This window comes from Lepus europaeus, chromosome 1 (genome assembly GCF_033115175.1).
Source record: "Lepus europaeus isolate LE1 chromosome 1, mLepTim1.pri, whole genome shotgun sequence".
Lineage (NCBI taxonomy): Eukaryota > Metazoa > Chordata > Mammalia > Lagomorpha > Leporidae > Lepus > Lepus europaeus.
In genome coordinates this window covers 167107431-167131620 of record NC_084827.1, presented here as the reverse complement: position 1 = coordinate 167131620, position 24190 = coordinate 167107431, and the positions used below count along the sequence as shown (strand labels likewise).

Below are 24190 nucleotides of genomic sequence, written 5' to 3'. Positions count from 1 at the left end.
GAAAAGTGTTTTTGATTTCTTCTTTGCTAGGGCCAGCTTTGCAATGTACGGAGCAGAGTTACCTGTTTTCAGAGAGAAACATAGGAGCAGATTCTGACTGTTTGGGTTCAGAGACTATACAGGTACACTGATATATCAGCACAGAGAAAGGAAGAAAAGCCACCATCACTAGTTTTGTCATACTAAGGAAAAAGTCAACACTCCCAGCCACACAACAGTTTGGGCTCATTTGGCAAGCATTGTCTAAGTGGAAATGAAAAAGGTATCTGGACTGAATTTGAATGTGCACAGGTTCTGTCTGACCTGCATTCCTGTAAGAGGAGCTGAAAGACCACGAGCTTCTATTTTCATGATTACCCTAATAGGACAGTTTCTTGTCTTAACGAGGACTTTTTTGACTGACCATTGGTGTTGTGTGAGGCTGTCAGGCTGCCAGTTCTGAGACTAAGGCAGGCACACTTTGCAAGCATTAAGACTTCCACTCTAAATCAGACACATTCAGGTTCTTTGAGGCTGAGCCAACCACTGCATTTATTGAGTCTCAGGATCTGAAGCTGCTGCAACATTTTAAAAAATTAGTCATGACTCAAGGGACTAAGCTGATTTATCCCTTTTTGTCGGGCAGAGTGGCATGTGTATTTGGAATGAGAAGTTGAATGCAGAGTCTGCCGTGGGATAATTTTTTCAGCTTTATAACATGGAAGTCAGCAGAGGCAACACTGCAGCCTGTGTGTGAGTTATTGGGTGGTTTCAGTTGTTAAGACTTACTGTTCAGTGTCTAAAGTAACTCTAACAACAGTAAAAAACGGATAGTTCAGGGGAGCAAAAGACCTAATTGTTAATTACTAATCTTTATGGCAAGAAAATCAATTGTATTTTTGCAGTCTAATATTCTGGCTTTTTTTTTTTTTTTTAAAAAGCAACTTTAAATCTGCAATCACAACACTTGGCTGCCACCGTGCTTGGAATCTCACCAAAGTGGCAAGAGAAAACCTGTCACTGGGTGGACTGAGTTTAAGTTTATAAGGAACAAGAGCCTAAGAAAGATTAATTTGGTTTTATAAAGTACATAGGGCCCCTGGGATTTTTCGGGATTGACCAGTTGTCAGTCTAACATATATCTTTGGAGAACTCTGATTATCAAATAATGACCTCATTTAAAACATTTTAGAATTTAACGATTTTTTTTTTTTTTTTTTTTTTTTGTCATAGATAGAATAGGTCAAAGGCCCTTGGCCAGTCACAGACTTCAGTTCTTCTGGCCTCCATGAGGCACAGTTACTCCAAGCCTTCCCTCTTGTTCAGTCCATTCCTGTTTCCTCCAAAGCATTGCTGCAGTCCTGGGTCTAGCTTGTATTTTCTCTGCCCCACCCCTCACCATTTAAATACTTTCTAAAATTTCACATTCTCCCTGAAGCATTTCTAAATCAAAGAATGATGTATTTTGCATTATCCTGCCTAGTTTGGATGTGGGAATCTGGAATTTTTTTTTTAAACTTTAATCACAATATATGTTTAAGATTCTTATTCCTTTCTCCTCCCTTGACCACCATGGCCACCGCAGAACATAACATTCACTGTGCTTTTATGATTTGGTTTGTTCCTTCAATTTACTGTTGGTTTGTACCATATATGTATGTCAGTGTTCATATAGCTGCCTTGTGAGCTACTAAAATATAGAGTTCAGATATTTACAGTTTTTCGTATGTCTCTATACTTGTTTAAAAGTGTTCTTATTAAGGTCTTGTGAAATATTTCAGTTCTGAGAAATTGTCCATTAATTCTGGAGCCCTCAAATAATGGAAGATTATCTAGCATCCACATGTGGAATGTGGTTTTTTGAAGAGAGCTTATGTCATCAATCTGGATTAATTTAATTTCACTATTTCATATTTCTGGCATGTAGAATTTCCAATTAATAATTTAAAAAATATGGGTGTAAGGAGCATTGACATTAACAATTTTTGAAGTAGCATCATTCGCATATGTGATGGCATCTTAACTGTGTAAATACATCATTTTTAATATAGAAAGTTATTTTAGTATGTTTGGTTCCACATAGTTAAGATCTGTTAACGTGAGTATAATGTGCTCTGTCATGCATTGAATATTGTATTTTTTTAATAGATAAAAATTCATTCCAGGTTTATGGTAACTAAATAAAAGCCAACCCACAAGGATCTAACTTTTTTCTTCATGCATTGAAAAGGTCATAGATTTTTTTTTCCCCTCCCATTTGTTTCTTAGATTTTCAGCATTATTAAAAAAAGAAAAGTCTATACTTTGATACTCTAATCTAGAAGCATTTTAAAGAAAATTGTAAATTGTTAAAATTGAAAATATATTTGTAGTATCTTTAAGAGCTTCCATGAATTTGTATTTTTGATTTACAAGTGATTCTATTATTTTCCTATTTAAAAACAAGTCACTAATCCTATGCTTAGAATTAGTTGCCAGACTTTCCTATGTATATGTAACTGTGCTTTATATTTCCATATATAATCATAGAGAGGAATAATTTTTAGTTTTACTCAAATGTAATTACACTTCACCTATCCTGTACCTTGTTTTTTACCTGTGTACACATTCTATCTCCTCATCCTTTTAATGGCTGTATAATATTCTATCATGTACATACATTGTTACTTATTTACTCAGACTGTTATGATGAATATTTACATTGTTACCAGATTTTTGCTAAAATGTCGCAATGAATATCCTTGTTCTCCTGTACAAATATTTATTTTTAGGGATATAATTATCAGTCTATAGGTATATACATTTAAATACTTGACAACTTGTCAAATTCTTTTACAAAAGGGTTTTTTTGTTAGTTTGTTTACAAATTTCTAGATCTACCAAGAATGTAGAAAGGTCGCTATCTCCCTACTTTAAGTATGATATTTGAAGATGTAATATCTTTACAGAGTACTTGTATCTAGCTTTTTAAAAAAATTTATTTATCAGAAAATCAGAGTGAAAGAGAGAGAGGTCTTCCATTTATTGAATTACTCCCCATGTGGCTGTAGCAGCTAGGGCTAGGCAAGACTGAAGCCAGGAACCAGGAACTCCATCCAGGTTTCCCACATACATGGCAGGGACTCAGGCACTGAAGCCACCATCTGCTGCTTTCCAGGTGCTTTCACAGGGAGCTGGATTAGAAGTGGAGCAGCCAGGTTTGAACCTGCACTCTAGTTTGGGATGCAGGCATCCCGAGCAGTGACTTACCACACTGCGCCTCAACACCTGCCCTAGTAGGTGTAGCTTTTGTAAATCATTGAAGCTTGTGTTGAAATTATTCATGCAATGTTACAATTGTTGTGGGAACCAATATTAAATAAATTCATTGGATACAGTAGACCTAAAAATTAAGGTGATTTGTTTTAGTTTTTGAACTTAATATGAATATGAATCTGAAGTTCAAAGTCAGTCCCTGATTATCCAGAAGCCTTTTTGGTCTCCCAGTGGGCATTTTGCCAGCATCTTCATTTGGACTTCTAGGTAATTGTGCGAGTAGTGACAGATTGGGTCTGTTGAAGATAGCCCTTTTGTACTCTGTGCTAAATGTGATAACCAAACACCCCTCATTTGCTTCTAGTCATTGATAGTTTGATGAAAGAGAATCTATAGCAAGCAGGAGTCAGTTTCTAAACTTTGAGTTGTATGCAGTAGTCATCTACTAGGGGACAACATGCCATTCTTTTTTTCTCTTTTGAAACAGCATTTGGCACGTTCTTTTGGCTTATAGAATCATAGCTAGCCACCCCTCCTTTGGGGTGGTTTAGATCAGCCCTCTCCAGGCAGTACTTTGAAGTCTGTGAAATACATAGATAATTTAGGCTGACATACTTGGCAGGCCCATTTAAAAAGCAGAATTGTTTGATGGCATGACACAAGAGGTCTGTTAACTGAGTTATAAAGAACCGAGGCATTCCCAACAAACCCTAGCTTTGGCATGAAATTTAAATAGTTCTTATTCTGTGGTGTGCAGTCTGTGAACTTCCTGTGATGTAATATGGTCTCTCAGTGCAAAATACTAGGAAATGGGAGTTTTACTATTCCTAACAGTTTTCCAGAGAGGAATGGGTGGAAATGAATATGTGGTTATTTTCTCCTTTAATTCAGTTCAACTACAGTAGTGGAGATATCTTAGTAAAATGTGAGTAAGTAGTAGTCTTTGAGAAATGTGAAAAATCGGCCAATCAGTGGTGGAGTTGAGAAGGGGCACATAAATAATGAGGTTGATCTAATTATTATAGAGTATTTAATGCATGGCCTTAAAAGTCAGTAGCCTTTCTTAAAAATACTGCAGAATTAAATAAAAAACTATTATTGTATTATATACTATAAACATTTTGAAACATTGCTTAAATAAAGTTGAATATAACTTAATTATACTTAATTTATATTATAAAAATAATCTTGTATTTTTGACAGCATGGAGGGCTTCAAAAAGTTTGTGAAAAACAGAATTAAAAGATGTTTTTAAAAATAAGATGTTTATTTTGGTGCAAAAAAATTGAAATTGAAATCCATGTATAGCATTTGTATAATACACATTTTCATTGAACTTTTTGAAGACTCTTTGTAATTACCATGATCACTAAAATCGCATATTGTGTTTATTAAAATTCTAAATTTTTAATCTGCATGTTGCCACTATTATCAGAATGATAAGTTTTATATAATTTAGAAATCAGAAAAATGTATTTCAAGGCAAAGGTTACCAAAATAAAGCTTCCAGTTTACATTGCTAAGCTGTCTGAATGGTGGCATTACTGTTGGACTATTCTCTCACAGCAAAAATGGAACTACAAAGTAGTTTCAATGCGTGCCTGTGTGTTAAAGTGGAAGCATGTGACACCAACAAATGGGTACCACATGGTAAAAATACCCAGAAGCAAGTCAGTAGTATGAAAGGGATAATTTAGTTTTGTTTCATTTCATTTTTTTCCCCTTCAAGCAGCAAACGAAGTGGGGGTTGGGATAGGGAGAATGAGAGTTTGTGTTCCTACAGTAGAATCAGGCCCCCATTTTAGTTTATGCATGTGGTTGCCTTAATTGGGTTTTATGCTTGCCTGATTTTGAATTGATCTGTATTCTTACACCTTTGGATTAGCTTTTAGATACCAAATTTCTTTACCCTTGAAAGTGGAAGTGATAGAGAGTGATAGTGGTATGGTACTCACTTTCTTACCTTTGCTGGCTCTGGTGCAGACTTGGAATGTGACCCACCATCTGCCCCTGGCCTTCTTTACTAGTTATTTGTGTGTGCCCACCTCATTTTCCAGGTTGTTGTCAATTATTCAGGAAATAACTATTGAGGTTTTAGTCTGTACGAACCTTGTAACTGTCTTTGACCTCCACAGTCTAGGAATGTTTAACAGAGATGGCCTTGAACATTGTAAACTCCATGTGTGTTCAGTCAGAAGTTTAACTTGTCATATACTTTGCGTAAGTTAAAATACTTTTGGTGCCTAGAAACTTAAATGACTTATAAATTTATTCCATTTTGCTTAAATGAAATTCTCAAACATCATGAAAACTTTTGAAAAATAAAGCATCTGTTTATCATATGAAAAAGATTTCAAGAATACACATCCTTTAAAAAAAAAAAAAAAGATTTATTTATTTGAAAGGCAGAGTTACCGAGTCAGAGGAAGGGACGGAAGGAGAGAGGTCTTCCATCTGCTGGTTCACTCCCCAAATGGCCACAACAGCCAGGGCTGGGATGGGCTGAAGTCGGGAGCCAGGAGCTTCTTCCTTGTCTCCCTCCTTGTTGCAGGGGCCCAGGGACCTGGGCCATCTTCCACTGCTTTCCCAGGCATGTTAGTAGGGAGCTGGATTGGAAGTGGAGCAGCCAGGACTTGAACTGGCATCCACATGGGGTGCTGGCAATGCAGGCTTGTCTTGTTATACCAAAACACTGGCCCCCAAGAATGCACATCTTTGACCATATTAACTAGGTATATAGCCATGCATAAAATACCCTTATACTTGTTATTTCCATCTAAATCCTTTAGGGTGCACCATAATACTATAGTGGAAAGAGCATGGGTTTGAGGATTAGATAATGCATGTCAAAATCTGGGCTTATAACTTATTAGCTATGTAATTAATTATGACTAGTTCCAGTTAGTTTTGCTTTGGACGGTGATCGTTCTGAACTTTTATTTCATAGGGATAATACTATCTAATTTGAATGGTTGTCTTGGAGAACTGAATAAAATTATAGGTACAGTGATAGATATTAAATACCTGGTACATAGTAGATTATCAGTGAATGTTTGTTTCTCTTTTACTCCATTTTTGTGCTCACTTTTATATTTCTTTAATAATAGCTTTGGCTATCTAGAAAGTCAAAAACATTCTCTATTTTGTGTTGTGATGGCTAGTAGCTAATAACCTGTGGGAATAAAACTGAAAGAACTTTTTCTCAATATGTGCTAACAGTAAGCAGCTTTCTCTTTTCAGTTTATTTCCTCAGCTAGACATTAATTCATTTTTTCTCTTTATCCTAATTTGAAAAGCAAAATGAGCCAACATTCTTTTTAGCATCTGTGTTAAAACAGAGGTCTTCAGAATTTATTAAAGGGCCTCAAATGTATGACTGTAATGTGGCTTTGTGACCAATTCTTTTATTTTTCCAGATGTAGGTGCAAAAAACTACAGGCATCTCTGTGCTGTTTATTACAACAAGAACCCTGGGTTTGAGATCATCCATGGGCTTCTGGACAGAGTTATGCAGCTGCTTGCTGTACCTTCTGGGGAAGACAAAGGCGGATATGTGATCAAAGCATCAGCAGGTAAGACAGACTGGCCAAGTCCAGAGTTAATATAACCATGAGGCTGAGTCCTGCTTGGTTGTTTCTCATTTGGGGGGTATGGAAAAAAAGAAAGCTTCATTTCAATTAATTGTTAGTGTTTCCCAGAAAATATCCACTTTCTCTCTGGCATTTGAAGAAGACACTTAGAATGTTCATAAGTGCTGCACAATATACTTTTGTTCCACATGAGCTATGATAATCTCTAGTTACTGGCACCTTCAAGCCACCAGCACCATGGTGAATCCAGGAGTCTGAACTGGAAGCTGAAAAGACTTAAAGTGACAGTTAGCTTTCGGAAGCCACCTGTCTAAAGCCTTGGAGCATAAAAAAAAAAGAAAAGGAAAATGGCAAAAAAACACCTCAAGAGTTACTCTGAAGACTTATGTGTTATTCAAGTCACAAAGTCAACTGAGCAAGGGTGAGGATCCTCCTGTAGAAAAGTCCAAGTACAGTAAAATCTTCGTTGGAGAGTTTAAGTTAAACTAACCAAAGGGTGTATGTACTCCTGATTTGCTAATTTCTCATTGTCCAAAGAGTTCTGAAATTTTTGCTGCTCATATCCCTGCAGCTTGAATCTACATTGATTTTTATTAGACAAGAATTCCAGAAACAGCTTGAAAGAAATATTTTACCATTGATTTTTACTGTTTACTTTACTGTTTTTTAAAATTATATGTGCACCTTAAATTTTTAATAGCACATTAAATTTTAAAGCATTATTTCATAATTATATGCAGTGGCATGAGGTTTGGTGATGAAAGGTTTCTTTTTTTCCTCACTTATATTTATTTTTCTTAGTCCTCAGAGATTTCTTTTTTGGTTAGTCTAATTATTGTTTGCATTTTTATTCTGAGACTTTGAAAATAGCCCTGGAATATATGAATCTTTTTATATTGACAGTATATACAGTTATTTTTTAAAAAATAAAATTGGGAAATAATACAGGGAATTACTAGCTTTTACCAATCTCGTTAGCAATATTCTGGTGAAGACTTGTGTTATGCTTGTAGGATTCTAGAGTGTGAGAACTGGATATTGTCATTCATCCAGTCGAGTTTCCTGGTTTTACAAGTGAGGGAACTGAGGTGAAGCAAATAAGTGAGTAGAACCAAGGGTCCTTTGCCATGGCCACCTTGGTCTGCCTTCATCGTGCCTTTATGCATACTAGAATTCTGCTTTAAGACCTGGTCATCCAGGTTAGTGGCAACCTGTAAGCTGATGTGAAATACTGCTTCTCGCCAGCGCTGTGGCTCAATAGGCTAATCTTCCGCCTGTGGTGCCAGCACCCTGGGTTCTAGTCCTGGTCGGGGCACTGGATTCTGTCCCGATTGCTCCTCTTCCAGTCCAGCTCTCTGCTGTGGCCCAGGAGTGCAGTGGAGGATGGCCCAAGTCCTTGGGCCCTGCACCCGCATGGGAGACCAGGAGAGGCACCTGGCTCCTGGCTTCGGATCAGCACAGTGTGCCGGCCACAGCGCGCCAGCCGCAGCAGCCATTGGGGGGTGAACCAACGGAAAAAGGAAGACCTTTCTGTCTCTTTCTCTCACTGTCCACTCTGCCTGTCAAAAAAAAAAAAAAAAAAAAAAGAAAGAAAGAAAAAAAGAAATATTGCTTCTCCTTCTATGCAAAGTCTTTCCTCAGAAATCTCACCTCCTAAACAGGTCAACTAGGTAAAAATAAGTTTCTTGAAGTAGGCTGTGCCATGTAAGTGAGGTCTAATTTCTTTCTTACTTGAAAGATTACAAAGAACTGAAATGGCAAATTCCAGCATAATTTGTTTTGGATGGAATGCTATATGTAACATTTACATTAATGTTATATATATAAGTCAACATCTTAATGTTATGAATCTCCTGCCTCAATATGTTGTTTAGACATTTATTTCTTAGATGAATCCGAGGTCTCAGTCATGAGGCAGATTCCAAAAAGACAAAAATAAATAAGACATAGGCTCTGCTGTCAAGGAACCTGCAGGGAGAAAGACTACCACATCCTGACTCTAAAATCAAGCTGCTGAGATGAGTATCTTGAAGTTTACAAACATGGAGACAATTCAACTTCTTGAGAACTTCTGGAAATTGCAATTGAATATCTGCAAAGTGAGATGGGCCTTTGAAGGAGGAGACAGGAGATGCAAGGCAAGCCACATGAGCAAAACTAAAAATGACCAGAAACACAGGCTGTGTGTGTAGAGCAGGCAGTGCAGTTTGGTTTCACCACAGGATGAGGAAAGAGCTTTGCACTATATTGATTCCTAAGTGCCAGAAAGGAGGTTACAGCTAATTAGGAGGAATAAATTTAAGCTTCTTCCTTTTGTTTCTTTTAAGCAGGTGGGTGATAGTAGATCTATACTTTAGAGGGATTAATGTGGCAGCAATATGTAGGTTTAGTAGCATAGGGAATAAAGAGAATGGTAGGAAGGCATTACACTGTATTTTAGAGCACTGAGAGTGAGGACTTAAACTTAAGCAGTGGTCATGGCTATCTCAAGGAGAAGACTGAGTTAAGAAATCTAGGAAAGTATAAGTTGTAACTCTCAGTATGTGGGAGATTTTATGATATGTCCCACTTGGAACCTTTTATGATACAACTAATATATAGTGATCTCTTTTTAGAAGTCAAACTTTTATAATTCTAAATTTATGAAATTATAATTTGAATCATATATATAAGCACGCAAAGTGAATAATTAGATGTCTCGTTTAGAATATATATAAACATATACTAAAATTATGCAATACATTCATAAGCTGTAGCTACTGCTGATGTAATGTGATTGTAGACTTTTATGTCCAGTTTTGTTGTGCTAAGTAGTTACTTTGGTTTTGATTTAGTAAGTATATTTACAGGCTTAGATTTGTGTTTCCTTTTGAATCTATATTGGTTCTCATAATAGAATATAGTAATGTTTCAAAGTTTCACACCTATGAAATGTCCAAAATTTATGGAATTTAGAGGCTTTGGGTGGCCTGACTCAACATGTATATATAAATACATTTATATATATTTAATATCTAACTGGTTTTCTTTTAAAAAGGACAGGACATTTTACTTCACTACCCCATCACTGTCATTGACTGCAGATTCTCCCTGGAGCCCTGGACATGGGCCTAGTTCTGGATGCTTTTTTCTCAGGATGCTTTCTGTAAAAACCATCAAGCCAGAGAGAATTAGTGTCATTATAAATAATGATTTCTCATTTCTCCTAGGGGTTTCTAAGTCTATTTTGATTATCTAATGATTCTTTTTTTTTATGGTTAAAGAAATCAAGGCCTAAAGAAATGGCTTGTCAAAATAAGTCAGTAGCAAAGCTGGTATTAGTTTTTCATCAAATAAACAGATATGTATATTCACACACACACACACACATACATATACATACATACATACCACTGAGGAACAGCGTTGTTTTCCAGACTCTTTTTTTTTTTTTTTTTTTTTGACAGGCAGAGTGGATAGTGAGAGAGAGAGAGAGAAAGATCTTCCTTTTTGCCATTGGTTCACCCTCCAATGGCCACCGCGGCCAGCGTGTTGCAGCCGGCGCATCGCGCTGATCTGAAGCCAGGAGCCAGGTGCTTTTCCTGGTCTCCCATGCAGGTGCAGGGCCCAAGGACTTGGGCCATCCTCCACTGCCTTCCCGGGCCATAGCAGAGAGCTGGCCTGGAAGAGGGGCAACTGGGATAGAATCCGGCGCCCCGACCGGGACTAGAACCCGGTGTGCCGGCGCCACAAGGCAGAGGATTAGCCTGTTGAGCCGCGGCACCGGCCTGTTTTCCAGACTCTTAGGTCAATCTATCAACATAAGAATTTGGTTGTTCTTGAATGTTTACCTGTATCATTTCCCTCATTTATTGTTATTTTACATGTAGCTTTTTTGGCTAAGGAAAGGTTTTCAGAGTATCAAAGAATAAAGTAGAAATAGGCTAGGACTACAATTTCATGCCATTCTTGATGATTGAGTTGTCTTCTATTACTTTGGCATATGGTTTACTTTTTAATAATTAAACATCCCTGATGGCTTTGCAATTATAATTGAGCTAGATCTGTTCACCAGAGATTCCTGCTAATGTCAGTTACATTGGCAGTTATACCTTGTTCTGTTCTTTTTAATGTATGACACCAACTTTCCTTTTGTGCTACCTTTTTTTTTTTTTTAATGGAGTGAGTGGAACAGAACTTGATTCCCTTTTGAGAAACTTAGCACTATTTGTTGTAAAAGAAATCTGGAAACTCATTTAATTAATTGTTGATCCCAAGGAGTTGTGTTGACATTGGAGTGTAACCTTGCTTGTTATGTGGGCAGCAACCCTCTGCAGCATGTGGAGTATCTGCAGAAGCACTAAGAAAAGTCCGGGACTGCAACTCGAGTGAAAAGCCATGCTCTTACCTATTTTTCACTTGCTGAGCACTTTTGCAAATTAAATCCATGACGATGAAGGGAGGTAGAATGTTAAATTGGTGATAGAATAAGGTCATCATTGAGTGAATGAAAGAAGAACCTGTAACTTTTTTAGCAGACTGTAGAGTATTTGATGGATTCCAAAAGGGTTCAGCTCAGAATGTTTTAGTGGCATTTGATCAGATTATTGTAGCATATGTATATGCTGTTTTTTTTTTTTTTTTTTTTTTTTTTTTTAGGCTTCTTCCTCTTCATTTTTGTGGTTTGTTGCAAACTAAATTATGTATGTTAAGATGCATTTATCCTTTTCAAAAACCACTCTGGGCAAAGAAAATTCTCAACATTTTTGTGTTTAGAGCAGTTAAGTGGTTGCTGGGCAAATCAGTGGCAAAAATAATTTCTTGTGGAATATAGAAGGCTTTGTATGTGATTGGCTGTGTTGACTGGAGCATGTGGTTGCTTTTTTTTCCCTCTTTAGTTTGTTACCTTTTTCAGTTTTGATTATTTACAATTCTACAGAAAACTTCAGTTTAACCTCAGACAAGATCTGTGATGGAGAGAGAGAAATTTTAGGATTTTAGTTTTGATAATTCGTTTTCATGCTACTAAGAACTCATTTTATAAAATTAAAAATAACCTTGAAAGAAATATGCACACTTAATCCTACACCATATGTACACATAGTAGTTATCTTGATACCTTCTGTTGTTACAGTAACACCTAATAATCATTGGCTTGACCTGAAGGTCATGACCTTTTTCCCCCCTCTCACAACACCTGTGAAAGGTTTCAGATGCTAAAAAATATGGGTGAAATTGTGATGTTTCCCTGATCGTTACACTGGTTTTTAGTGTAATATGAACTTGGAAATACATGAGAAGAACATCAGTTGAACAATTTGTCAAAGGTTTGATTTACACAAAAGCATTGTAAACTATATTAAAGGGGAGGGTCTGTATAACTTGTCCACATTTAGTGACCATCAACAAAGACATCCTGTTATAACATCAGGTGAAAAAATGTTCCAAAGTTCTGAAGCTTCTGATCTTTTTACTCCATGAAAGCAGTAGTCTTTTCTGTAGTTCTCTACTTCTTTGTGTTTAAGACAAGCTTTCAAATACTGCTGTGTCCCTAAGCTTATTTGAAGGAATCAAACGATTCAAAGCAACATTAAATAAGTGGTGATTGCAACACAGTTGGAACAGTTATAAACATGGGCCACAGTGTTTGTAAGTGCTTCACCAGTCATCACAGAATTCACTTAAGCCTGTCTGCTTTATGAGTGTGTTTGTTGTTCTGGCCTCATTTTCTCTTTTATGCATCAGCCAAAGTTCTCTTCACTTATGTCCACTTCATTCTGTGTGTGTGTGTGTGTGTGTGTTTTGGGATTTACCTGACATTTCAGTACTCAGCAAATTTTGGAATACTATATATACCAAGTCCCACAGTGAATGACTTAGCTAATCTCAACATTCCCATCTGATAACAATGTTGTAATAGTGTTTCTCAACCTTTTTAAATTTTCTCTCCGCTAAGTATCTTTTTAAAACATTTTTAATTGTCAATTGTCCTTCCATGAAATTTTATTTTATTTTATTTTATTTTATTTGAGGGAAACTCGACAGACTGGAGCGAAGGGACAAAGAAGGAAAAGAGGGAGAAGGAGAGCGTAAGGGAGAGAGAAAGAGACAGAGACAGAGGTTAGGAGATGGGAAAAGAGAGAGACGTGTGTCCATGAAATTTTAATAACCACAGATATACTCTATAGCTATTATATGCTCTACAAATCGCTATACTAGATACACAAAATGAATAAATACAGAGCTTGCTTTTTTCAATTCAATGCAGGATTAACAATGACTAAATAAAAATTTTAAATTAAAGATTAAGTTTTAAAGCTTTTAACATTTAGAATTATATCTGCAAAATCACTTTAAATATATATATACTTTTAAATATAAATTATAGTATATCAAATTGTATATGCCAGTTAATACTTTATATAAATACATAGCCATCAAAAATTTTTCAAATCAATTCAAAACTTATTTTTCAACAAAAGTTAATTGAAAAGATTGAATTTTTTAAAGATTTATGTATTTACTTGAGAGGTTGAGTTAGACAGAGAGAGGGAGAGACAGAGAGATCTTCCACCCCCATTTCACTCCCCAAATGGCTACAATGGACAGAGTTGGGCTGATCTGAACCCAGGAGCCAGGAGCTTCTTCCAAGTCTCCCATGTGGGTGCAGGGGCCCAAGCACTTGGGCCATCTTCCACTGCTTTCCCAGGCCATTAGCAGGGAGCTGCAGTGGAAATGGAGCAGCTAGGGCTTGAACCAGCACCCATATGGGATGCCAGCATCGCAGGTAGAGTCTTAAACTAGTCAGCCACAGTGCTAGCCCCAAAAAGATTGAATTCTTTTTTTTTTTTTTTTAAAGATTTATTTATTTATTTGTAGGTCAGAGTTACACAGAAAGAGGAGAGGCAGAGAGAGAAAGGTTTTCTATCCGATGGTTCACTCCCTAATTGATTGCAATGGCTGGAGCTGAGCCAATCCGAAGCTAGGAGCCAGGAGCTTTTTCTGGGTCTCCCACGCAGGTGCAGGATCCCAAGGACTTGGGCCATCTTCTGCTTTCCCAGGCCATAGCAGAGAGCTGGTTTGAAAGTGGAGCAGCCGGGTCTTGAACTGGCACCCATATGGGATGCAGATGCTTCAGGCCAGAGTGTTAACCCACTGCACCACAGCGCCGGCCCCAGATTAAATTCTTAAAAATGACTTTTTTTTTAACTTTTTCTTGATAATGAGAAAATAAATTTTAACTGCTTGTCAGATATTGTCAACATTCTTTTCTTTTCAATACTTGAAAAATTAATCATGTGTTAAATACATTTTTGAATTAAATGATAAATTTTTATTCTCAAAGCCTATGCCATACATAAAAGCTCCCAAGATAACACATAAACAATATCCTCAAGGAAGCCAAATGGTCCTGAGGCATATACAGACCATCTCTCAATGTGACATTAAGATTAAGCAATTGATAGTCTTCCATCAATTTTTGTCAGTTTTTTTCTAATATTTATTTATTTGAAAGGCAGAGTTACAAAGAGAAGACAGAGAGAACAAGCGAGCAAGTTTTCATCTACTGGATCACTTCTCAAGTGGTTACAATGGCCAGACTCCAGACAGGAGTCTGGAACTTCATCCATGTCTCTCATGTAGATGCAGAGATCCAAGTACTTGTGCCATCCTCTACTGCTTTCCCCTGGGCATTAGCAGAGAACTGGATCAGAAGTTGGGATTTGAACCAGCAGTGCCCATATTAGATGCCAGTGTCACTAGCTGCAGCTAAACCCACTGTGCCACAGTGCTGGCCCCATTGTAGTTTTGTAGTACTGTTCTCGCTTACATTTTCTGTGTCATCCTTATCAATACTGCTTATGTGATAGCTAAGAAAACCCTATGAGAGTACTTAAATCCTAAAGAGTAAGATTTTTGTTAAGCAAAGTTCAGCTTTAGAAGACCCCAAACCATTGTAATAGTTACAGTTTGTTCATGTCCCCTTAACCCAAAAATGAGTTTTTACTCCTGCTGAAAATGCATCCTGTAACAGAGTACATACTTTGGAGTTACTTAAATTCAATTCTGTGTACAAAAAAGGGAGTAAGAAAGGTATTTTTATTTCCCATGTGGTACTCCCTTTTTCCAGCCTCCAGACTGGACTTTGACCTCCATTATCCTAGAGAAAAGGATGCCATGGCCCAAATACAAAGAGATGTAAAAGAAGTTCATTTTTAGCTTATAATGTTTCAAGGGCCCATGTCTTGAAAGCTTAAAGGATTTTCAGAGTGATTTTGCGTATTCATTTTTTATCTTCTACATGTATGATAGTTTTACTTTCATCAGCAGAAAGTTGACATGTTGGTAGAATTTAGCAGCACCTGGTTTTGGTGCATTTGTGTGCCTCACCATATTGGTTAAGAGTCACTATGAATTTCTAGAGAATGATGTATTCTGAAAAACTCTCTGAGTGTCCAGTATACCTTTCATCCAGAAGGCTTAACAGGATAGATGTATGAGTAGGTGGAAAAATAAACATATTGAATAAATCCCTACGTAGTGATGATAAATGTGGAGGAGTCTGCTAAGCACATGGCTGGCTGTTTGGAGTAAAGGCTCTGTTTCCCTGGAGAACTTACAGTGGCTTTGACTAAGATAAGTAAATTTCTGTCCTGTTTTAGCCATTGCTATGTTGTGTGCTGTGGGGTAGGAGTAGGGGTTGTTATTTCAAGAGCACCTGAAAGGACTGAGCTAAGGAGTGTGGTGTGATACACATACCCACATGTACACATGCACATAGGTTGCAAAAAATCCAATGCAGATTCTGGGAGGCAGCAGTGATAATTCATCTACCCACAAGTGAGACCTGGATTATGTTCACAGCTCCTGGCCCTGGCCCAGCCCTGACCCCAGCCATTGATAGCATTTGGGGAATGAACCAATGAATGAGAGCTCTCTTTGTTGCTCAGTGTCTCACAAATAAAAAGCTTTTGTCAGTTAGGAGAGTTTTATTAAAATTGATGGGAGAAAATGGTTGTACATAGTTGGCTTTGGGGCTCATATCTAGTTCTACTTAGACCTGGATTCAGCTGTATCACTAAGTAATTCTGGGCCCTTTTAGTGAGAAATCAAATTTAGATCACAATCCAGGTATTCAAGTTGCTTATTGTTACTGAGAAAGCCATTGTTTCTAGGACTTTTTAGTATGCAAACTTCAGAAAGCCTTTTTTTTTTTTTTTGTAAAGAAAATATATTGAATCCATGTGGACTTTTCCAATTCATATTAGGACTTGAAGATGTACATATTTGACCTTATAGCTGGCTTTCTTTACATGGAAAATCTTGCTTTCCAACAAATTTATATTATTATTAATTGCTTGCTCTATTTACTTATCAAAGTTTCAAAATAAAAATGCCAATATTGTTAATAATATAGTTACAGAAAACTGTTTAAGACTTATCTTCATACACACACACACACACACTTAGATATAGCCTACTGTATAAGGTGCATTTAGAAAATTCTCTTCCATTTTCTATACCATCCCCTTGCTACCACTTTGGTTATGATTTATCTTAGTTTTCTCCTTACCTTTCCTTAGGTATTCTTTTAAATAGAAGCAAGAGTGTGTTTATTATCCTCCACTCTCACCTGAGAATGAGGTCCATTCCACACTGATGGGTATCTTGCTTTGCTTAACTGTCTGCCCTGGAGAGCATTGTTAGGCAGGATGCAGAGAGCTTCTCCTTTTGACAACTTCCTTGTATGCAGTTCCACAGTTTATTCAACTCATTTCCTGTGGATAAACATTGGGCTATTTCCAGTCTTTTGCTATCTTTGCAGGGGCCAGGGAAACAGCAGCAGCAAATCCCATTAGGGTAGAAGTGGGCTGACACCTGTGGTTAGGCCATCTGGTCACCTTGCGTCTAGCAATGGCAGCGGGAACTAGAGCCTAGGATGGTGTCTAGGATGTAGATCGTGCCACAGAGGAGACCTGGGCCATTTTACTAACTGCCAGCACTGCAGGCAGAAGCTTTGCCCACTATGCCACAGCCCCGGCCCCAGTTTATAAACTTTTTTTTAAAAGAATTTGTTTATTTATTTGAAAGAGTTACACAGAGAGGAGAGAGAGAGAGAGAGAGGTCTTCCATCCGGTGGTTCACTCCCCAATTGGCCATACAGCTGGAGCTGCACCTATTCGAATCTAGGAGCCAGGAGCTTCTTCTAGTTCTCCCATGGGGATGCAGGGGTCCAAGCGCTTGGGCCATCTTCTACTGCTTTCCCAGGCCACAGCAGAGAGCTGGATCATAAGTGGAGCCTGGGTCTCGAACTGGCACCCCATATGGGATGCTGGCGCTTCAGGCCAGGGTGTTAACTCGCTGCGCCACAGCACCGGCACCTCAACTTTTGACTTTGTTTTTTGCCATGGAGATTCAAAAAAGTCTTTTTTCCTTATTGCCTCGGTTTTGAATTATAGTTAGAAAAGGTTCTCCCACTCTAACTTTAGAAATTCTCCATGCTGGGGCAAAGCATTGTAGAGCAGTGGGTTAAACCTCTGCTTGGGACTCCTGCATCCCCTATCTGAGTGCCGGCTACTCATCTTCCAATCCAGCTTTCTGCTAATACACCTGAGAAGGCAGCAGTACTTGTGTTCCTGCACGCATATGGGAGCTCAGGGTGGAATGCCTATTTCCTGGCTTCAGCCTGGTGCAGTAATTTCAGGAGTGCACCATCAAGTGTAAGATTACGCCAATAGAGATGATAGATTTTTTAAAAAAGAAATTCCCCATGCTTCCTCTGTGCTCAAGAGTTTCCTCTTTTTTTACATTTTTTTAAAAGATTCATCTATAGCCGGCGCCGCGGCTCACTAGGCTAATCCTCCGCCTTGCAGCGCCGGCACATCGGGTTCTAGTCCCGGTCGGGGCGCCGGATTCTGTCCCGATTGTCCCCCTTCCAGGCCAGCTCTCTGTTGTGGCCAGGGAGTGCAGTGGAGGATGGCCCAAGTGCTTGGGCCCTGCACCCGCATGGGAGACCAGGAGAAGCACCTGGCTCCTGCCATCGGATCAGCGCGGTGCGCCGGCTGCAGCACGCCAACCGCGACGGCCATTGGAGGGTGAACCAACAGCAAAAAGGAAGACCTTTCTCTCTGTCTCTCTCTCTCACTGTCCACTCTGCCTGTCCAAAAAAAAAAAAAAAAAAAAACACAGATTCATCTATTTATTTTGAAAAATAAGAGCTACAGAGAGTGAGAGAGAAAGATCTTCTGTCTCCTGGTTCATTCCTCAGACGGCTTCAACAGTAAGCACTGGGTCAGGCCAAAGCCAGGAGCCAGGAGCAGCTTCCCGGTCTCCCACATGGGTGGCACGGGCCCAGGGAGTTGGGCCATCTTCTGCTGCCTTTCTCAGGTCATTAGCAGGGAGCTGGATTGGAAGTGGCACAGCCAGGATATGACCTGGTTCCCATATGGGATGCCGGTGTTGCAGGCGGCTTTACCCATTACGCTACTACGTTCTCTCCTCCACCCCCCTTTTACATTTAAATCTCTTACCTGTTTGTCAATGTCCTGAGTCTATTATGAAGAATAGATCCAATTATCTTTCCTATGTCCTTTGTAGATTTTTTTTGATACACATTGTTTTCTAGTTATTGCTGTGACATTTTTTCAAATGGTACTATTTAACTTCTAAATTCATGTTCTTTTATGGTTAATGCTTTTTGGAATGAAGGAATAGAGGAGATCTAAAATTGTATGATTTCTGATATTTTTAAAATATTAAATGACTTAAAAGCCTTTCTTCAGCCAAATAAACTGGGCTAGGAGGAAATATGGGTGTATTTGAAGCCCACTGAAAATTGAAATAAAAAACTGGTTTACATCAGAACGAAGTTCACAGATCCATAGAATGATAGAGATACAACTTGCTACAGACTCCTTTTCTTAAGAATAGAAAGCCTCCATTATTCAGCTTTTTGCTTGAGAAATAGTTCACGGAACTTGCAAGTATACATCAGAGTTAGCCTAATAGTTTTCCTCAGTGCAGAGCTACCAGTTCTTCTACCCAACAGGAAAGTAAGTGTATCTGTAATTGAAGTAAGATAATTAGAACTTGAGGTGAGGCCTTCATTTTAAAAAGTAAGTACTTAGTCTGTGGTTTTCAGAGTTAAGTAAGCAAACATATATAGTATATAAGATTTAGAGATTCTGGAAAGAAATATTTATGCTGTAACTACTGAGTCATAAAATACCAATAAATGGTACTCTATTAATTATGTTGGGTAATAATTTCAAGGAGGATTCTGCATGCTTCTTATGATCTGATTTACTTTGGACCTGGAATAGATGTTGGCATCCATCATCTTTTCAGAGCATTTTTTTTAAAGATTTATTTTTATTTTTTGAAAGAGTTATGTAGAGAAGTAGAGACAGATAGACAGGTCTTCCATCTGCTGGTTCATTCCCCGAATGGCTGCAACAGCTGGAGCTGAGCCAATCTGAAGCCAGGAGCCAGGAGCTTCTTCCAGGTCTCCCACGTGGGTACAGGGGCCCAAGGACTTGGGCCATCCTCTTTCAGAGCATTTTGCACTTAACAACCAGCTATCATTCAGAGGCTTTGTTGGGAGTTAATTGTATTTGGTGGTGCCTTTTTTCTTCTTCTTCTAATTTTGCTTCTATTATTTATTCCCTGAGAGTAATGAAGTCATCTTACCACTGCTCTCACAGTCTGTTTTGTTCTCCTCTGGCTTGATTGAATCAAAGATGCAGTTTGGTTTAGTATCTTAGATTTCTCAGAAGCTAATAGTTTATCATCCATTTTAGTTTAGGTAGGAAATTAGAAGGTTGTTAAAAATAACTTTTAAACAAATATTTTCCCAATTTTTTTTAATAAGGAAGATTCTAGAAACCCTTAATAACTTTAATACTTGCAGTGATTTTTAAAATGTTATACTGGGACCAGTGTTGTGGTGTAGCAGGTTAAGCTGCCACCTGTGATGCCGGCATACCATATAGGCACTGGTTTGAGACCTGGCTGCTCTACTTCTGATCCAGCTCCCTGCTAATGCACCCGGGAAGGCAGCAGAGCATGCCTCAAGTGCTTGAGCCGCTGCATCCATGTGGGATACCTGGAAGAGCTCTGGGCTCCTGGCTTTGGCCTGGTGTAGTCCTGGCCTTTGTGGCCATTTGGGGAGTGAACCAGCAGATAGATCTCTCTCCATCTCTCTCTCTCTCTGTCAATCTGCCTTTCAAATTAAATTAAGTAAATAAATTAAAAAAATAAGTTGCCATGTTATACTAACACATAATCTGCTTTGTTTAAAAATCAGAAATGCATATTATACTGAGAACTTTCAGAGTGGTGAGGATGCAGAGACTTAATCAACCCTCTGTTAGCTAATCTGTCTTCTCCAGAGTTTCATTCCTCTGAGAACACATTTCTTCTCCTGCCCCGTAATGTGTGCTTTGTCTGGAAAAAATTCCTTCCGGCTTTTTAGCTTAAACACTTTTCTATGTATTAATACATAATTGCAGGAACCCAACAGGCTGATGTTTATGTAAGTATTCCCAAGACTACTTTTATATAAGTGATAGGAGGGTTATTAACTCTATCGAGATCCTGGCTGTGGTGTTTTTGATTTTGAGGAGTTATTTTGCTTATGCTGGTACTGAATAGCTGTGGCCTAACCCTGACCTGTTTGAGAAGTGAATGCTGTCATTCTTTCGGCTGACTTGGGCAACCTGTGATCCCTCCTGGAAATATTTCTGATCACCTGCTGGCCCATGTGCACTGTGGATAGGAACATGATCTTCCTCCTAAGAGTATTCTAGGCCAAGTATGAGGCTGGCAGCTTGTCTTCAGATCCCCTGATTCTCCCTGTCTGGTAACTTTTTTGTGTCTTAGTAGTTCTTTCTTCTTTTTTAAAAAGATTCATTTATTTATTTGAAAAGCAGAGTTACAGAGAGAGGGAAAAGAGAGAGAGGGAGGGAGGATGGGAGGGGACTTCCATCTGCTGGTTCACTCCCCAAATGACCATAACAGCCAGGGCTGGACCAGGCTGAAGTCAGGAGCCTAGAACTGTTCTGGGTCTTCCACATGAGTGGCAGGGGCCCAATCACTTGAGTCATCTTCTGCTGCTTTCCCAGACACAATAGCAGAGCTGGATTGGAAGTGGAACAGCTGGGACTAGAACTGGCTCCCATATGGGATGCTGGCATCGCAGGCACTAGCTTTACTTGCTACATCACAACGCTGGTCCCAGTTGTTGTTCTCCTCATTCTCCTTTTCTCCTGCTGAGTCACTTTCCTTTGGCACTGACCTTCCAGAAGGTTAAGTTATAGTCACTCTCTTAATCCCTAAAGGCTACTACTTTGCTTGTGAATTGCATTTTTTGAATAAGGGTTTATTCTTGGAGTTATTTTCCCTATCTGCTTTGAGGAATTTCTTTCCTACCAATAGAATTTTTAAAGAGGTAGTAGTTGGTATTGTGTGGGTTAAAATTTGTTTAACTGTGTTGTACAGGATGAGATCAGGACACTCTTATATGAAGTTTGTGGTTGATTGCCCTTAATACTGTAGGTAGGGGCCCTGGCTGTGGTGTAGTAGGTTAAGCCTTTGCCTGAGGCACTGGCATCCCATCTGGGTGTCAGTTTGTGTCCAGCTCTCCTCTTCTTTTTTTTTTTAAACTTTTATTTAGTAAATATAAATTTCCAAAGTACAGTTTATGGATTACAATGGCTTTTCCCCCCCATAACTTCCCTCCCCTCCGCGACCCTTCCCTCTCCCGCTCCCTCTCCCCTTCCATTCACATCAGGATTCATTTTCAATTCTCTTTATATACTGAAGATCAATTTAGTATATTTTAAGTAAAGATTTCAACAGTTTGCACCCACACAGAACATAAAGTGTAAAATACTGTTTGAGTACTAGTTATAGCATTAATTCACATTGAACAACACATTAAGGACAGAGATCCTACATGGGGAGTAAGTGCACAGTGACTCCTGTTGTTGACTTAACAAATTGACACTCTTGTTTATGGCGTCAGTAATCTCCCTAGGCTCTTGTCATGAGTTACCAAGGCTATGGAAGCCTTTTGAGTTCGCAGACATTGATCTTATTTAGACAAGGTCATAGTCAAAGTGGAAGTTCACTCCTCCTTTCAGAGAAAGGCATCTCCTTCTTTGATGGCCTGTTCTTTCTACTGGGATCTCACTCGCAGAGATCTTTCGTTTAAGTCTTTTTTTTTTTTTGCCAGAGTGTCTTGGCTTTCAATGCCTAAAATACTCTCATGGGCTCTTCAGTCAGATCCGAATGCCTTAAGGGCTGATTCTGCAGCTCTCCTCTTCTGATCCAGCTCTCTGCTTGTGGCCTGTGAAAATAGTGGGAGATGGCCTAAGTATTTGGGCCCCTGCATTCATGCGGGAGAACCGGAAGAAGCTCCTGGCTTCAGATCTGCTCAACTCCGGCCATTGTGGCTATTAGGGGAGTGAACCAGCAGTTGGAAGACCTCTCTTTCTGTCTTTTCCCTCTCCTGTAACTCTACCTCTCAAGTAAATAAATAAATCTTTTTTAAAAAGTACTGTAGGTAGTCCATTTAAAAAAAAATTATTTATTTATTTGAAAGAATTATAGAGAGGTAGAGGCAGAGAGAGAATTCTTCATCTGCTGGTTCAGTCCCCAAATGGCTGCAATGGTCAGAGCTGAGCCAGTCTGAAGCTAGGAGCCAGGAGCTTCTTCTGGGTCTCCTATGTGGGTGCAGGGGCTCAAGGCCTTGGGCTATCTTCTTCTGCTTTCCCAGGCCATAGCAGAGGGCTGGATTGGAAGTGGAGCAGCCGGGACTCGAACTGGCGCCCATATGGGTTGCTGGTGCTGCAGGTGGCAAATTAACATGCTATGTCACAGTGCTGGCTCCAGTCCCTTGTTTAAAGTGTTTATATGTGATGAACTATGCAATGATCTTCTTTTTATTTGTATAGTTGTACTTTGGAAAAGGGAAATAATCCAAAAAAGAGCAAAAATTTATATATGCAATGGATATGTTTATAGAAGCCCTATTTATAATAGTGAATAATTGGAAACAACTCTAAAATGAAATGCTTAAGGAATAATTTTGCCAACTATAATGTATAAATATAATGGTATATTATAAAAATATCTTTAGACATGTGAATATAAATAAATTTAAAAAGCAGATCCTAAGATGGTATAGACACTAATTATAATTATAGGAAAGAATGCATTGTTTATTAAACCCGAGGATACATGATAGTCAACTGTGGCTTAGTAAGCAACACTGAATGTTGCTGCAGGTCCGACTGTCATTTTAACCCATGTGATTAACAACTTAGTCTCTGTGCCTGTTTCTTCCACTGTAGAATGAAAATGATAGTATCTATTCTGTGTGCACCATAGGTTTGTTTGCAGAGGCAAGAATTTTCAAAAAGGATTTTGGGATGGGTAAATCACTCTTCTGAGTAGCCTGGGGATAGGTATTAAGTTGGCCCTCCAAAAAGTGGCATTGGACAAAAGAGTTGCAGATTATTTCTTTCTCTCTCTGTATAATTCTTTCAAATAAAGAGAGACAGAGAGAAAGAAAGAGAGGTCTTCTATCTGCTGGTTCACTCCCTAGTTGGCTGCAGTGGCCGGAGCTGGGCTGGTCTGAAGCCAGGAGCCAGGAGCTTCCTCCAGGTCTCCCACGTGGGTGCAGGGGTCCAAGGACTTGTGCTATCTTTTACTGCTCTCCCAGGCCATAGCAGAGAGCTGTTTTGGAAGTGGAGCAGCCGGGACTTGAATTGGTGCCCATATGGGATACCAGCACTACAGCTGGTGGCTTTACCTGCTGTGCCACAGCACCGGCCCCTTATGGTTTTCTTAGCCTGTTTGGTATTCATTTTCTCATATATGAAATAGAGAATGGACAGGATTGCCTCCAAGGTCATTTACACTTTCAAATTTCTGCATGAGTTTAAATTTAGAAGCTGTGCCTGCTATTGGTACTAACAAACCAGCTCTTTTTTTCTGCCTTTTTAGATGGTGTCATTATGGTACTCATTTATCTGCCAAATAATTCTTTCAGGAATTTGTAATTTATTCTTTAAGGATACCTATGCTATTTGAGATTGTAAAAAGTCCATAGTTCTGTGTTCCCTGGAAGGCCCTTGGTTTTGTCACTATTAGGTGGTGGTAATATTGCAGAACATACCTAGGTGTGTCCTAATGTTAGGGATCATGAATTGTCAGTGTTTTTTTTTTTTTTTCCTTGTTAGGTTTTCTTTATTTAATTTTTAAACCATAAGTTTGCAAATATGAAATTGACAGCTTGACTGAAAGCTTAAAAGCATTTGCAATAAGCCTTGAGTGCCTATGGGCCACACACAGGGAGGGGTTTTTCAGTGGTCCCTGTTCCC

At 38.8% G+C, this 24190-nt stretch overlaps 1 protein-coding gene across 2 annotated transcripts in view; it reads left to right on the top strand.

Annotated features, from left to right (window-relative positions):
• Nucleotides 1–24190, top strand: part of FARSB (phenylalanyl-tRNA synthetase subunit beta) — a 110319-nt gene that overhangs the window by 48377 nt on the left and 37752 nt on the right. For both annotated transcript variants that reach the window (XM_062192795.1, XM_062192789.1), the window contains exon 16: nt 6651–6806. In XM_062192795.1, the coding sequence (XP_062048779.1) occupies nt 6651–6806 (156 nt within the window). The remainder of the gene's footprint in view (nt 1–6650; nt 6807–24190) is intronic.